At 46.1% G+C, this 17,239-nt stretch overlaps 1 protein-coding gene across 3 annotated transcripts in view; it reads left to right on the top strand.

Moving 5' to 3' along the window:
• The window catches only part of LOC308313287 (uncharacterized protein), a 55,563-nt gene extending 38,603 nt beyond the window's left edge, over nucleotides 1-16,960 (top strand). For 2 of the 3 annotated variants that reach the window (XM_080760324.1, XM_080760326.1), the window contains exons 15-28: nucleotides 1,205-1,246; nucleotides 2,124-2,264; nucleotides 2,394-2,558; nucleotides 3,592-3,748; nucleotides 4,446-4,528; nucleotides 4,943-5,102; nucleotides 5,594-5,883; nucleotides 6,713-7,032; nucleotides 7,564-7,735; nucleotides 8,143-8,487; nucleotides 8,891-9,608; nucleotides 10,919-10,981; nucleotides 11,623-11,744; nucleotides 14,936-16,960. In XM_080760324.1, coding sequence (XP_080616450.1) covers nucleotides 1,205-1,246; nucleotides 2,124-2,264; nucleotides 2,394-2,558; nucleotides 3,592-3,748; nucleotides 4,446-4,528; nucleotides 4,943-5,102; nucleotides 5,594-5,883; nucleotides 6,713-7,032; nucleotides 7,564-7,735; nucleotides 8,143-8,487; nucleotides 8,891-9,608; nucleotides 10,919-10,981; nucleotides 11,623-11,744; nucleotides 14,936-14,971 — 2,814 coding nt within the window. In that variant the 3' untranslated portion in view covers nucleotides 14,972-16,960. The remainder of the gene's footprint in view (nucleotides 1-1,204; nucleotides 1,247-2,123; nucleotides 2,265-2,393; nucleotides 2,559-3,591; nucleotides 3,749-4,445; nucleotides 4,529-4,942; nucleotides 5,103-5,593; nucleotides 5,884-6,712; nucleotides 7,033-7,563; nucleotides 7,736-8,142; nucleotides 8,488-8,890; nucleotides 9,609-10,918; nucleotides 10,982-11,622; nucleotides 11,745-14,935) is intronic. The other variant, XM_080760325.1, reaches the window with a different exon arrangement.
• The last annotated feature ends 279 nt before the right edge of the window (nucleotides 16,961-17,239 follow it).

Below are 17,239 nucleotides of genomic sequence, written 5' to 3'. Positions count from 1 at the left end.
GTAGGCTTCTACTCTTATCTGTCATCCTCTCTACGTCTCCACTATCCTAATCTGTTCAGATCATTTCTTGGTGTGGTGTAGTGCTTATATATATAGTTTTATGTCTATTTGTGTTTCAAACATTTGTATACACACATTGCATAAAGGGTTTCTATCTTTTGGGGAAATAACTTGACCCCATGCAGTTTTCTGGCAAACATCATTCCTGTTGTCCTGAAGCCAAGCCTGAAAATAACTCTTAAAGCGGGTATGTCACGCCCCTCGGGAAGCTATTAAGGCTATTAACGCTAGCATCTAGATTGTGACGTAAAGTCGGGCCAGCTCAATTTGACCAATGAAATTGATCTTGTATCTGGTCTAAATGTCAGAGCGGCTCTGGGCTCTGCGAGTTAGCGTTCCTGGTGGCTATCAACTCATGCTAGTGGTTTTGAGGCCACCTTCAGCCTCATAGCTGGGTAAAAGTTTGGTGGAAAAATTACTTTTTTGCTACAAAAAACTCGCCAGAATGACACCGAGTTGACGTCCAAGTTTTAGGGAAAACTGTTGCATAATCGCAATTCCGCGCGACGGGTTCCATCGTACCCATCTTGTCTATCTGTCTCCCCCCCGCTGACACGCCCTCAGCCGGCTAAGTGCTGAACAGGGCTCACGGAGCCCTGGAGCTTCACGTAACCACTGCCTGTGACTACTCCACCTCTCTCTCTCTCTCTCTCTCTCTCTCTCTCACACACACACACACACACACACACACACACACACACACGCTCGCTCGCTCGCTCTCTCTCTCTCTCTCTCTCTCTCACACACACACACCGATATAGGGGCGGTCTCTCTCTCTCTCGCACACACGGGGGACTTCGCAGCCGGTGTGTGGTGGGCTTCAGACGGACTAGTCACGCGAAATTGCGATTATGCAACAGCTCAGTTCAGTTCAGTGCAACAACTCAATGTCATTGTAAGGAAGATTTCCGAGCAATAAAATAATTTTTTTGATTACACTTTCACCTAGTCTGACGCAAAAGGTTACCTCAAAACCACTAGCCTTTGTGCGCTAGCCACTCAGCTCGGCTAGATGCTAGGTCACGTCAGAGCCTGAGATATAGTCACGTGTCGTTTGAAACTGTTTTCATTCAGACCACGTGATGTACCTTATCAGCAATGTTAATCTCGGGCTTTGACACTCCCCCTTTAACTGTTCCTGTAGGTGGCGCTGTACAATCTTCTGAAGGTATCGGAAGACCCATTAGTAAGTATTCAGCCTTTCACTTGTATTATGGACACAAGTCAAGTCAAATTGGGGCAGAACAGTGATATGTTGCATTCCATGTGATTTAAACCCGAGACTGATTTGAAATAATCTAAATTGTATTTTAATCAGTTTAGTTTATTTTATTTCATTTTTTATTTGAAAATATATATCTGGTTGATTGCAAGCTCACGCTGTGAGCTAATCAGAATCTTTATTTATTGTCACAACACGGGTTTACACATATGGTGAAATATGTTTTGTGTGCAAATCCCCATCGTTGTGTTGCTTTCATGAAGAGTAAAAGACTAAGAAGAGGGAGAGGTGACGGTCAGGGAGAGCAATGAGAAAGGAAATAATAAGAAACATGTTAAGGATAGGCAAACATCTAATAATATCTACATACAAAATGCACCTGGTACAGTTTGTGCATGAGGTTAGTCACAGAGGAGGAAACGCTTCAATAAGTCCAAAGCCATCCTGATGACAGGCAGTGGTCAGGCCTTATGTTACCAACAGTCTGATGGCAACCGGGTAGAAGCTGTTCAGAAACCCTGTGGTCTTGCCCTCGGTACTACGGTCGGCCTCCTTGCCTGTACCGTGTAGGTTCAACCTGAACTTGAGTTGACTAAATTGGCTTAATTAACCCATTTTGGGCGGGAACCCCTTTTGGTTATTATGTTATGCTTTACATATTGAAAAATAGCAGATCTACAAGCTTGTAGGTCTGCTATTTTTGAAAAATCGAAGAACGACTGACACAGAAACATAGCTTTTTCAGAAAACTGTCAGGATGCAGAAGACATTTTTAGAATCTGATCTCAGGTCAGAATAGGTTTAGTGACGGAATGGTGTTCCCCTCTCCTCTCTGCCTCAGGGGGCACTAGCGACCGTAGGCTGGAGCAGCCTGTTGGTGATCTTCAACGTCCCGAGCTCGCCCACGGGCCCGTCCGAGGTCAAGGATCTGGTGCAGCGCTTTGGAACGGTGCACAACACCCTGGTCCTCAGCCACGGCATGGTGAGAATGAGACACAGCGCCCTGGTCCTCGATCACAATCCTTGTAGGATCACCCCCCTAAAAGCTTGAGTTATTGTTTGTTTTTTACACACTCTGCACCCTGCAACTGATTGTCCAATCTTCCGTCAGATGATCTGTGAGATGGCCACTGCCGCCCTGGCTCTGGCCGTCCACAAGCGCTTCCAGAGGTACCCCTGCATCATCCAGACCTGCCCGCTGTCCTTCAGCCGCAAGGCAGACCCCAAACCCAGCACCCAGGGCAAGGTCATCACCACCTACCTGGATGCACCCAAGGTAAGGCAGACCCCAAACCCAGCACCCAGGGCAAGGTCATCACCACCTACCTGGATGCACCCAAGGTAAGACCCAAACCCAGCACCCAGGGCAAGGTCATCACCACCTACCTGGATGCACCCAAGGTAAGACCCAAACCCAGCACCCAGGGCAAGGTCATCACCACCTACCTGGAAATGTACGTGTTAAAGTCCGGCCCTAATTTCGACGTCGTCATAGCTGGTCAAAATACGTAAGGTTAACCCATTTTGGGCGGGAACCCCTTATGTTATGCTTTAGCTGTTGAGAAATAGCAGATCTACAAGCTCATAGCGTGGCACAGAGTGCCGTGCTATGAACTTGTAGGTCTGCTATTTTTGAAAAATTGTGAAAATGTGCCTCAAATCTTTGAATATATATTAAATAGTAAATGGTGCATTTATATAGAGCCTTTATCCAAGGCGCTTTACATAGATTGTGCATTACATTCATACACCGATTGCGGCGGAAGCCATGCAAGGTACCAACCTGCACATCGGGAGCAATTTGGGGTTCAGCGTCTTGCCCAAGGACACTTCGACATGTAGCCAGGAGGAGCCGGGATTCGAACCTGTGGATGGATCATTGGACGACCTGCTCTACCTCTTGAGCCACAGTCGTTCACGTTCACTCTTTCAGAGTGAACGTTTTTAACTCAAATCTTTGCTTCTGGGGGGTCCCTGGAACAGCATATTTTCAGATGGGGGTCCGACCGTCCGTGTCCAGATACAGATAATTCTGGGGGTCCTTCACCACTGACTGACATAGAAACGGAGGTTTTTCAGAAAACTGTCATGATTTAGAAGACATTTGTAGAATTTGGTGTCTGGTCTAAATGGGTTAAATCCTCAATCTGCATGGCTACCAAAACGTCATTATTGTACATATGAAACGCAGCTCTAGTCTGTGGATGCTTCTTCCACCCCGTTTCACAAACTATACATAATTTAGGACTTGGCCTAACAACATGTTTCAGGCGTGATACTTCATTTAGCTTTAATCCACGTGTCCTCAGAAGTCACCTGCCAACAACTCGGACAGCCACACAGCCGCCGCCACGGCTCGCAAGGAGGACACGGCGGCACCCGGAGAGAAGGACTCGACTGTCCCCGGGGGAGAGACGCGGAAAGAAGACGTCGTCGTCGTGGACAGCGGAGACACGGAGGGTGACGGTGAGACTGGCACTGCCACCGCAGAGGTGGACACATTCGCAACATTCGGAGGTTCGCAGCGACAAAGGCAAAGTCCTAGTACGCAGTGTACTTTGTCCACTGTACAGTGTACTTTGTCCACTGTACAGTGTACTTTGTCCACTGTACAGTCATTGGGCAGACGGCAAGAACGTTGTCCTTTCTAAATCGCAACATACACGTGGGGGAAAAAAACACTGTTGCTAAACGGCAAGGACCAAACCGCCAATAATTCTGGTGATAAAAAACACTCCTAATAATCGTATCGTGGATGTCCTGATCACGTTCTTTAATAAAAAACACTCCTAATAATCGTATCGTGGATGTCCTGATCACGTTCTTTAATAAAAAACACTCCTAATAATCGTATCGTGGATGTCCTGATCACGTTCTTTCGCTCCCTATCCGATTGTGATCATTTGATTTTGAGTATTTTTATGCCATATATCACAATAGTATAATATGCATAATCACAGACGATATCCAGTCTGATATCATGATATGGATATAATATTGGTACTAGGGATGTCCCGTCACGTTTTTTCTGCTCCAGATCCGATTCAGATTTATTTGAAAATGACGTGATCGGATCGGGACAACCCTAATAATATGGTATATAATAGTTGATAATCTATGCCAATTAACCATCAACTAACATGTCATCATAACTGTGACACAGGTGTAGCCGCTGGGAAGGAACGGATCAAACCCCAGGAGGACGTGAAGCTGGGAGAGCAGATTTCTACCGTCACTGCCACGCAGGTGTGCCTTCTATGGAAGCATGTTGTGAGCTTGTAGATCGGCTATTTTCAAAATGCAATCAAGTGTGAAATCGGCCATTACGACACCATCAAGGCCAGCCAGAACAGATTTCTGTCAACAAAATCAACGGTGGATATTAGTCGACTAAAACATTTCAAGTGACTAAAATATGACTAAAAGTAAATGAAAATGTGTTGTCAAAATCAACACTTTCAGTTGAGGTTAAATCCTCAATCTGCATGGCTACCAACACATAATTGTACACGTTGTGCTAATAATTAATTATGAAACGCAGCTCTAGTCTGTGGATGCTTCTTCCACCCCGTTTCACAAACGGTACATTATTTAGGACTTGGCCTAACAACATGTTTCAGTCGTGATATTTCATTTAGCTTTAATCCACGTGTTCCTCAGAAGTCACCTGCCAACAACAACTCGGACAGCCACACAGCCGCCGCCACGGCTCGCCAGGAGGACACGGCGGCACCCGGAGAGAAGGACTCGACTGTCCCCGGGGGAGAGACGCGGAAAGAAGACGTCGTCGTCGTGGACGGCGGAGACACGGAGGGTGACGGTGAGACTGGCACTGCCACCGCAGAGGTGGACGAACTTCTCGAGTTTCACAATGACCACGGCAAAGTCCTAGTTCGCTGTGTAGTTTGTCCTTATGCTGTCCTGTGAGTGGCAGATAACGTCGTCCAATGTACATTAGAACACTCGCGCGGGGGGGAAAAAAACACGTAGCAGCGGTTGAAAAGCTCAACGGCAAGAAGCTGAAGGACGATGAAAGTAAGTGGAGAGTCGGCGCAGAGAGCAGCGGCAACGATCAAATGGCCAATAATCGTTATTATCGTTTATGGTGATTAAAAAACATTCACAATAATCGTATCGTGGTTTTTCCCGATCATTCGATTTTGAGTATATGCCGATTACCGATTTTTCCAGATCCGATATTTATATTTTTATATAACATTTTTGCCAAATCACGACACACACACGCATACATAATAGTTGATAATCTATGACAATTAACCATCAACTAAAATGACGTCATAACTGTCACAGGTGTAGCCGCTGTGAAGGAACGGAGCAAACCCCAAGACGACGTGAAGGTGGGAGAGCAGCGTTCTACCGGCGCTGCCACGCCGGTGTGCGACGCCGAGGCGGACGTGAAGCAAGAAGACGCCGAAGTGCCGATCGGCAAAGGACCGGCAGAGGGCAAACCCGGCGAGGAGGCTTCACGAGAAGGAGAAGGACTTGACAAGACCAACTCCGGACAACATGAGATCCAGGCCTCCGGCTCCGTTGATGGAGAGGTCTCGTCCAGCAACCCCAACGACGTGGAGCGTCCTAAGGTGTGTGATTCAAGAGCTTTATTGTCACGAGGATGTACGAGTTCATCCACTGTGAAAAGCATAGGTTTAGGTGCTCCATAATGCACAATAAAAACAGTATAATAACAATACTAAACGTAATTACAGCCCTAAAGCTATTTCTAAAATAAATAAAAACTGATTTAGCCTAGGGGAGGAAAGTGTTCCTCATTCTGCTTGTGCTGGCTTTGAGGATCTGAGCGGCGGAGTAGGGCTGCAACTAGTGCTGGTGGAAGGAAATATATTGAAACCCATATTTATAACTCAGCAATGCAAGAGTGCGGACTAGCCAACATCAACTGGGGACTCCTGAAGCCTCGGTGTGTCTACGTAGGTGGTGCGATTCCTTTCCCTAGTCTGGGCCTTTGGGATGTGTATACTGCCTTTGGTCTGTGCAGAGATAACCAATGGCTGAATGTGTGCTCTTTAGAAGATGAATGTGACAAAGGCCTGAAGTTTGAGTTCACAATATAGAGCTATTTAACCCATTCTGACCTGGCACCCATTTTGGTGTTAGCATCATGTTATGCTTTAGCTATTGAAAAATAGCAGATCTACAAGCTCATATCGCGCCACCGAGTGGCGCGATACGAGCTTGTAGGTCTGCTATTTTTGAAAAATTCGAAGAACGACTGACATTTTTAGAATCTGATCTCAGGTCAGAATGGGTTCATCAGACCAGTGTGTGTCCCGTGGAAACCTCGTATGAATCTGATCTCAGGTCAGAATGGGTTAAACAGTTTTCGTTTAACAAAAGAATATCACTTACCCGTAGGAAAGAACCTCATTTTGTCACGTCCCATTGCTTCAGGTTACACCAGAAATGGTGGACGCGCTGCTGGTCGAATGCCGAACGAGCACGGCCAGCCAACCCGCCGACGCCGCGACGGCGGCAGCGCCGCCTCCTGGCAGCGACGGGGTAGCGGGAGCGGCAGAGACCTCCGGGGCACAGGGAGGCGACAGTGTCCTAAACGCACAGGAGGGGGAGAAGAAGGAGGCGGCGGCGAAACGGGTGAAAACGCAGGAAGAGGAGGAGGAGGAAGAGAGGGAGAAGAAGAAAGAATGCGACGCCAAGAGAGAGCTCCGGGAGCGAGAGAGGAGAGAGAGAGCCAAGAAGGACAGAGAAACAAGGTTACTATATATATTTATTTTTACTGTTTTGTTATCTTTTTCCTTTTAGTTTTTGATTACTTTTTTTTTTTTGAAAAGGCTTGGGTTTAGTTTAGTTTTAATATTGTCTTTTAGGTGTATTTATCAGGGTTGAGATTCAGAAAGTTCAGAAATATTGTGGAAATGCCTGATTTAACAAGCTTGTAGATCAGCTGTTTCTAACTAATAACATTTTCTCTAGGATCTGGTCTGGTGAAATGAAAAAAAATACCCTTTCACACGTTTAGAGCATATCCGTGGTCATACGGGCATACAGTACCTAACAATGGATGCCAAACAAAAAATCAAAAGTCATAAAATCCCATCTTAATTTCTTCCTGTGTGTGAAAATGTGCTGCGTGATGACATAGACGTTCATGAATATAAATGACAACAGGTGCTCTGCAGTGTTGGGTGAAATTAACCCTCAGCGTCTTCTGACATAATGGGAGGGGATGGGGTGCTAGCACTGCTGAACTCCTAGCAACCATGTATTCTTTCCAACCCCTGCAGGGAGAGACGAGAGAAGGAGAGGAAGGAGTTGGAGAGGAGGGAGGCGGAGCGGAGGGACAGGAGGAGGAATCACTGGGAGGATCCTTCCTCTGGGTCCAGAGGGTCAGAGGGCAGCAGACGCAGCTCCAGGCTGAGAGACGGACCCGACAGGCCGCCCAGCGAGGTCAAAAAGGTCCGTTCCCCAAAACCTCAGCTTAGGGCTGGGGGCAATGAACCCAAATATAATCCATACCAGGGGGGCAGTCAGACAGGTTCAATGTCTGCCGAGGACTTAATTAACTTATTTTTTATCAACTCCCACAGCGCCAACAACGCCATTAAAAAAACCGACATTTAGAACCAATTACCAACTTAACCATGCTCATGAAAGTTATTTGAATATTTCCTCCCTTTATATCAACAAATTGTCAAAAGAAATGTCAACTTCTGTACTGTCTACTCTACTGCACTACTACGAGATGCTCCAGTTTAAATTTATTTCACAGCTAGATAAACACGGTTTGTTCCCACCATGCTCTGACTCCTCTGGCGTGCTATGCTCTGAGAACAATGAACAAATGGAACAAAATCATCCTCCAGGTCGCGGCAGACGAGACGGAGCCAGACTTCCCGTTCGACCTGGGGGAGTTTGGGGAGTTTGTGACGGTGGACGAGATTGGATATGTCACCGACCTGCCTGGGGAGACCACCGCCGCCACCGCTGCTGGGCAGACCACCTCCGCTGAGGAGACCACCGCCGCTGTCGGGACCACCGGCGATGGGGAGGCGGCCGCTGCTGGGGAGGCCGCCGTGGACGAGGTGGGAGACACCAGGGACCTGCCCTCTTCTCCTCCCGCCCCCGCTGACGTTGCCATGGAAACCACGGTCACCCAGATCCCTCCGGCCGCCGACGCCTCCCTCGTCGCCACGGACACCACAGCGACGGTACAAGGCTTGTTGCCTTACAGCCATTATTTAACATTAAAAATTTTAGGAATCGTTTTCATTTTATCTGCATGAATTCATCTACTGAACAATGTTCATACATTTTCAAATATATTCAAAAATAGTGGAAATAGCCGATAAACAAGTTCAAAACATGTCACAATGCATCACATTGTGAGCTTGTTGATCGGCTATTTCCACTTTCTTTTGGAAAGAAAGCTTTTGAAAGTATAAAATGTTTTTGGTGTGTGTTTTGGTGTCATTCCTTGTAGATCGGCTATTTTTGGCTGATGGATTTGGTGTAGACTAGTGTGAAAAAAGAAAGAACCAAATAAAGGAAACTAAAAGGCAAGAAATTCCATTTTCCACTAACTTATTTGTACGGTGACATTGTCATCCCTAGACCGTAGACGAGGTGGGAGACGTCACCGGCCTCCCCGGCACCGGTTCGGTTACCATGGATGCCAATGTGATGGTTGACGAGGTTGGAGACGTCACCGGCCTCCCCGGCGCCGGTACGGTTACCATGGATGCCAATGTGATGGTTGACGAGGTTGGAGACGTCACAGGCCTCCCCGGCACCAGTACGGTTACCATTGATACCACGGTGATGGTTGACGAGGTTAGAGACGTCACCGGCCTCCCCAGCAACAGTACGGTTACCATGGATACCAAGGTGATGGTTGACGAGGTTGGAGACGTCACCGGCCTCCCCGGCACGGTTACCATGGATACCAAGGTGATGGTTGACGAGGTGGGAGATGTCACTGGCCTCCCTGGCACCGGTACGGTTACCATGGATACCACAATGATGGTAGACGAGGTAGGAGACGTCACCGGCCTCCCCGGCACTGGTACGGTTACCATAGATACCACGGTGATGGTAGACGAAGTGGGAGACGTCACCGGCCTCCCTGGCACCGGTGCGGTTACCATGGATACCACAGTGGTGGTAGACGAGGTGGGAGATGTCACTGGCCTCCCGGACACCGATACAGTTGCCACGGTGATGGTTGACGAGGTGGGAGACGTCACTGGCCTCCCCGGCACCGGTACGGTTACCATGGATTCCACAGTGACGGTGGATGAGGTGGGAGACACAGCCGACCTCCCCTGCACCGGTACGCATGGATTAAAGCAGCTATAACATGAATTTTAAAACGGTTTTTAATATTTAATATGTTATTGTCTATGTCCCTCAATCTGATATAACCAGTCCATGGCATTTCTGTTTTGCTTCTGAAGCGGTTTTAGCTGCAGTACCACAATGTCCTGAGTTGGTGGGGGTGCTGATATGCAACTTATTTAATATTTTAGTCATTATAATACTGATGCTAGATAACACAGGCTTGTTTCCATTCCATGCCAGCTTGGAAAATCAACAATGGCGGACATTGTAAACAAAGTGGAAATGCAAATTTGGAACTGAAGAGAGAGGGAGGAATTATACAAAGTAGGGTGACATTGATGACATCACAAATACGACCGAATCAGTTTAGCTGTTCCTGAGAGCAATTTCCATAAAAGTCCCTATATGATGAGAAATCCTGATTGTTCAAAATTGCATATTTGTGGGGATAGAAAATATTCAGGGGAGCTCAAAAACTTAAAAAGTTACATTTTATGTTAGGTCCTTTAAAGTTCTGATTTCAGTTAGGCCACGTTTACACGGTAACGGTCTCTACAGAGAAAACGGCAAAGTCCAGTTGTGTTCCCTTGTCACTTAGTAGTCTGTGACTTTTGCATGCCAGAACGGCCGACGTGAACAGAGTCATGACATCACACGTTTTGCAGATTCCTTCGTATTTCATGTTTACATGAAGACACGAGGCACAGTCTTTTGAAAGATGTCCGCTCTGAAAATTGATTTTACTTTGTTGCAACCCCCAACAATGCCGTTGTCTAAACGGAAGGCGCATTTTCTATGTCCAGCTTTTAGTGGCATTTAATGTTAACAAACATTTATTGCCATTGATAATGCATGGACAGTTTTGAGTATCTGTGTACAACACAAACATTAAAATACTAATGATTGGCCAGATTTAATGATGTATGACGACGTATGATAATTATTAAGAGTGCCCCTCACTTCACACGGGTGTGATTTTTATCCTTTCATAAGGTTTCACAAATCATATAATAGGACTTTCTTTTGGTTGTGATATTGAAATTTTGACTGGTGCTAGCCCCTCCTATGCACGGCTTGTGCGTCATCAAATCAAGGAGGCGAACTCAAAAAAAATAATACTTTTTTGAATATTCTTCTCTCGTTTGATATCATTGAAAATGTGCTAAGACGTGTTACAGTACACACGTCCTAGCACCCCGTCGGTTGGATTAGTTATAATAATAATAACTCGTTGTACGGTCTAAATGGGTTAACGTTGTATTTAACCATTCAAAAATTAACACTCAGCGATGTCTGTTTCAGCGAAGCGCCTGACGCTTGGAGGACCCGAGGACCTCTCTCCATATGACCCTTCCACTGCAGTCGGTGAGATACCCTCCATGCCATCAGCTATAGGCTCATTATAAACAAAACAAGCTGTCTCTGCGATATTGTCGGGGAGGTGTCACTCAAATATGATAGTCTGTTTCTAGCGAAAATCTAACTAATTCAGCAGCAGTTACATTAGCATTTCTTTTTTCTTTTTTAAGATATTGTTTTGCGGCTTACGCCTTTTATTGGTTTTTTGAAGGGACAGACAGTAGGCTGACAGGAAACGGGAGAGAGATGGGGGAAGACATGCAGTAAAGGCCGTGTCGGGCTCGGGAGTCGAACCCGCGGCACACTGCGACTGGATTACCAGTCGGGTGCCCAACCTCCTGGGCAACATTAGCATTTTCTCAGTCATTTGATAGTTCATATCCATATGAGTGAAACGACCGGGATGACTTGTTTATTTTAATTTTTTTAAGTTATTTTAGGAGGCGGTCTAAAATCACTACTGCCAGTTCGAACCTGGGGTCCCACAGAGTTAGTGCTGGTTGGTGCCTTGCATGGTTTCCGCCGCCATCGGTGTATGAATGTGTGCGTGAATGGGTGAATGTAATGCACTATCTATTTAAGCACGTTAGATAAAGGTGCTATATAAATAATAATGTGTCTGTGGTGGTTGCTTGCACCCCCTGCAGGCATGGAGTACCTGGTTCCCAAGACAGGCTTCTTCTGTAAAGTGTGCAACCGCTTCTTCACCGGAGGCCAGGAGGCAGAGCTGAGCCACTGCAAGAGCCTGAAGCACTACGAGAGCCTGGAGGTACGTACTAACTAGAGCCTGAAGCACTACGAGAGCCTGGAGGTACGTACTAACTAGAGCCTGAAGCACTACGAGAGCCTGGAGGTACGTACTAACTAGAGCCTGAAGCACTACGAGAGCCTGGAGGTACGTACTAACTAGAGCCTGAAGCACTACGAGAGCCTGGAGGTACGTACTAACTAGAGCCTGAAGCACTACGAGAGCCTGGAGGTACGTACTAACTAGAGCCTGAAGCACTACGAGAGCCTGGAGGTACGTACTAACTAGAGCCTGAAGCACTACGAGAGCCTGGAGGTACTTACTAACTAGAGCCTGAAGCACTACGAGAGCCTGGAGGTACGTACTAACTAGAGCCTGAAGCACTATGAGAGCCTGGAGGTACGTACTAACTAGAGCCTGAAGCACTACGAGAGCCTGGAGGTACGTACTAACTAGAGCCTGAAGCCCTATGAGAGCCTGGAGGTACGTACTAACTAGAGCCTGAAGCACTACGAGAGCCTGGAGGTACGTACTAACTAGAGCCTGAAGCACTACGAGAGCCTGGAGGTACGTACTAACTAGAGCCTGAAGCACTACGAGAGCCTGGAGGTACGTACTAACTAGAGCCTGAAGCACTACGAGAGCCTGGAGGTACGTACTAACTAGAGCCTGAAGCACTACGAGAGCCTGGAGGTACGTACTAACTAGAGCCTGAAGCACTACGAGAGCCTGGAGGTACGTACTAACTAGAGCCTGAAGCACTACGAGAGCCTGGAGGTACGTACTAACTAGCCTGGCTTTGGATAGATGCAGATAGAGCCTGAAGCACTATGAGAGCCTGGAGGTACGTACTAACTAGAGCCTGAAGCACTACGAGAGCCTGGAGGTACGTACTAACTAGCCTGGCTTTGGCCAGACACCTAACGTGGATTCACTCACGCCTCCTCCCCGGTATGAGTCTGAACTTTGGCCCATAGACAGAGAATATGCAGAAGGTTGAGAAAATGACCAGGCCAGTCAGTGACTGCGTTTCAACTGCAGTGCAACTACAGTGAACAGCATCCTCTGATTGTTCTATGTGTATGTGGTGACATAACATGCATGCTTGCAAAACAACAATGGCTGCCCTCAACACAACAAGTTTAAAAGTTTCCACAGAAAGGATAAGAACAGTTATTTCAGATATAGACTCTGACGTATATATCCGACATAGCTCGCTCACGTAAACGGTTGCTTTTTAGCGCGGTATCTTTCAAGCACGAGTGCTAGCACTGTGATGACGTCATATTTTTGTTACGCTGATTGGCTAGATGGGTCTGTCTGTTAAGGCAACTACTAGCCCACTTCTCAAGTGAATCTACGTTATCAGTATGGCCAAAGCCAGGCTACTACTAACTGTCTGTCTATGAGGACCTGGAGGTATGTAGTACTAACTGTCAAACTTGGATTTATGTACTAATACCATGTTCAATATGTACTAATAACGTGTTCAGTATGAGATGCGGTGACCGCTGCCGTGGGGGGGGGGGGAGGCCGAGTGGCAAAGTGAGTTTCATGCTAGAAGGCTTTCTTACCTTTCGTTGTAGTTGTTAGGTCCGCCTCAAGGTGTTATTGGCCCGCCATGTCATTTTATTTGGCCCGCCTGCCTCAAGCAAAAAATATATCGAACATGTACCTTCATCAGAGTGGAGGATATAAGTATAAATCAAGTTGAGCAAAGCCACTCTTCTCTGCCCCTCTCTCTAGCAGACACAGTTAACGATTGCTTGTTAAGTGCCTGCCAGACAGACAATCAGATGAAATGAAGGCAGGTGTAGAGTAGAGTGTAGAGTAGTGAACTGAACATGTTCTCTTTATATCAAGTACTTCATACCAGCCCCTTATGAAACTACTTCTCCCCAAATCCAAATGGATTTCATTTTCCATCCTGAATGGCAGTAACTAGCATACAATGAGAACTGAGAAGATCTCCACAAAGGTTTACTCATCAAAACTGATTATATAACTGTAACCATCAAAGCATGCACTCAACATAAGGTTATGTGACCATGGCATGTGCATAATATAAAATCTTATACGTTTTATCTGATATTGATTAATATGGGGGGTGGGTTCAATTAATCGATTATTAATCGGCAGAGCTGTCGACTATTCAATTTGGCTGATGGTCACTTTGTGGCATCCCTACAAGTTACAACAAGTGAGAAAGTGACTATCTCTCTTCCATACTGGTGTGTGGCGTCTCTTGCGTGATATGATGAAGTGGAACGGTGCCAGTAGCCCGTGCACATTATAGGGACAAAGTCATGTGTGTGTGTGTGTGTGCCTCGCCTGACACGCCGATAGAACCAGTTCTATTTTCCACGCGTCGCCGCGCGGCAACGCACCACGTCGGACGGAGCCGGTGTGTGTTGGGCTTGAGACATCGAGCGTGCGTCCGCAACTGGTTGTGGCCCCCATGAAGTGACCTTTTGACCAATGCGGCCCTCGCCCCAAGTTGAGTTCGACACCCCTGATGTAAGGGATACTATCTCATTGTCGGGAGATAATTCACCGATAATTCACTGATCCATGCAAGTGGATGGAGTCTTGGGAAGTCCCGCCATAGACTACCTTTTTCGGACGTTGGGCTGGTCACCGGAACCGGGCCGGCCCACTGGGCGCGTTCCTGGGGGTCTGGATGTTCCGGGGAGCCTCACACGGTAACTGTAATTTCTCGTTTGTTATTTTTGACAAGATATTAAAATAATAGATGCCTCATGCAGTTCGTTGGAGCCATGTGTGTTGACGGGAGGGCGGAAGAATTTACACTGGTATGCCAGAAGAGTGGATGGCACCCTACGTCACACTGCCACTCAAGTGACTACTAGCTAATCACAGCGCATCTTTTCCGGGACTTAACAGACCCGAACATGCGCTCTGTGATGCGCACACACACACTCATGCTTCTGCGGTGCTTCGCAAGGAATCTCGGGATTTTTTTGCCCTCCCTTGAGCACATACGCTCCAGAGCCGAAAGGGGCGTCTATGGTGCTAACCACCATATTACCATCGCAATACCGCTCGATGGCACTGTTGAGCAGCATCTCACACACACACACACACACACACAGAGGCCAGGGAGGAGGGCTTGCACAGTACAGTAGCACAGCACCATGCAGTTCAGACGGGTCTGTTTTTTAAAATTCTGGCTCTTGTTCCTTCTTTTACAGAAATACCTGCAGACCAGGAAGACGAACAAACCTTAGCTGAAACGATGAGAAGCTGACTGGCAAAAACCGAGTCATTCCTCTATATTTAACGATGTTGTTACCGTCACCCGTGTAAAGGTCCACACATGTTACATTGTCACTACCAGGTATCGACATTTTCTGTTGGTTTGTTTTTGTTTTGTTTTGTTCTTCAGCATTCGATGAGTAAAGACAGTTGAGTCTAGGTCTGGGCGATGTGGACGAAATGGTCACTATTTTTGACCGTGTTATAATCAATAAGGTAAGGATAATATAATATACAAGTTGTGAGCTTGTAGATCTGCTGTTTTCAAATAGTTTGAACTTTATAAAATCAAGGCGCGAAGTGATTACAAAGGGGGAAAGATGATATTTAAACTATGCCATATTAACGATATCCAAATTCTGGTCTCATGTAACAACAATATCCATATGATATAGATATGTCGCCCAGCCTGAGTCGCGTCGACCATCTTCCCCGTTTTCTTTAAGATAGACAAACTTTAACAACCAAACCCAACATATGCTGTGTGAGAGCAATGTATTTAAATGACTGAGGTAGTTGAGGTGCTGGCCACAACAAACCTATAATTCTTATTAATATATACAGTGTAATATAATGTTTCTACAGAAAAGGTCTTCGACAGGGCATGCTTATGGATTCATTCCATGCATTAGATTTTGTGAGCCAGATTTGTATTTCATAGACATTTCAATATAATTTAAGATAATCTAGAGTCTTACCATCCTATACTATTTCATTAACAAAACTGTCATTTTCACCCGTTTTCTCTCCACAGTGAGTGAGGAAGGCAAACATCCCAAATTTAAGGCATTATTTATGCCATAGGCCAGTTCCCAAACTGGGAGTCGGGACCCCAAGAGGGTCCCCAAATCATTTTGAGCAACCCCCAGATGATTAGCTTAATGTGCAACATTGTTTTCTCACTCAACAGTAAACAAACCAACAACAATATAAGCATATACAGGGTATCTGTACATTTCTATAGTTACAATTTGATGACTATTAAGACCTTGTTGAGGGGCGATAGCCCCCCCTATGCCGAGCTTTGAGTGTTTACATTGATGAAAAAAGTGGGGACGCAAATTGTGATTGGCCAGAATGAGATGATGTATGATAAGAGAGCCCCTCACTTCACACTGGTGTGTTTTTTTTTTGTTAATACCAAATTGTCAAATATATTACATAAAAATGAGGCCAACATTGTGAAATTAGCCATTTGACTAATTTCACAATATGTATCTGTGGAACTAAGGTCAAACGTCACAATATTTATCTGTGGAACCAAGTCAAACAAAGTCTACAATTCCAAGTGCTTTGTCAGGGGTCGTGGGTCTCCAGTTAAAAAGATATTATTTTTGGAAACCTTTTGATTTAGACCATTACATCTGTAGTCACAGTACCCTTCAGGCTACGGCATCTGTTGTCGTGGTCACCAGATGTTCGCCCCCAGAATAGGACGGGGTTCAATTGGTTAAGCTTTTTCATGTTGAGGACCCCCAGGTGAATTTGTATTTGACCGCAGACCCGCCCATCTGGAAATTAATATTTCCAAAACGTTATAGGACTTTTATATTTGCTATTTTCAAACGGTGTAAAGGGTAAAGTGGTCTGAACACATTTTGGTGCTTTATTATGTAATTTAGCTGGGGAACCAATGGAGCCCCCTCAAGGACCCCTGGGGGGTCACCGGGACCCCACTTTGAAAACCACCGCTGTAAGCCTCCATAGTAGAGTGCTGATTGGTCTATCACCATCATTAGCATCCATAACCATAAACTCACCCGCATGTACATTTGACCCGACTGTTTCACCCCATGCAGATTTGACCTGTCAGCTTTTCATGTCCATCCATAACTTTTTTACTTTATTTTTTTTCCTTTTGTGTTACTTTGATTTGTCCTGGGTGAACTGAAAACATGTTGACTTAAAGAGTTTTTGCAGAGAAACTAAACAAAGAAATAAAGTTTGTTCTATTACGTTTACGTTGCTGTTTCTCCTGTCTATGAAAGACTTAATGGACCAATTGATGATGTATAAACATGATACTGATCCCTTCCTCCACCTATTTCCCTCCCTCTACCTCTTGCTGCCCCCTCATCTACTGTAGCAACCTAGGCCTGCACATCCAGGCTATTGCGTGACCTTCACATTTCTCTCCTCTCTCGCTTCTCCACTCCAGTTCTCTCCCCCCCCCCATCATCGAGTAGGTCAGGCCAAGGGGGTCAAACCAAATGGTGACCCTCTGATTGATCAGACGCACC

The sequence above is a fragment of the Protomyctophum bolini genome (assembly GCF_963924005.1).
Source record: "Protomyctophum bolini genome assembly, chromosome: 3".
NCBI lineage: Eukaryota > Metazoa > Chordata > Actinopteri > Myctophiformes > Myctophidae > Protomyctophum > Protomyctophum bolini.
Note: the sequence above shows the minus strand (reverse complement) of the source record. Positions and strands in the feature narration are given on the sequence as shown.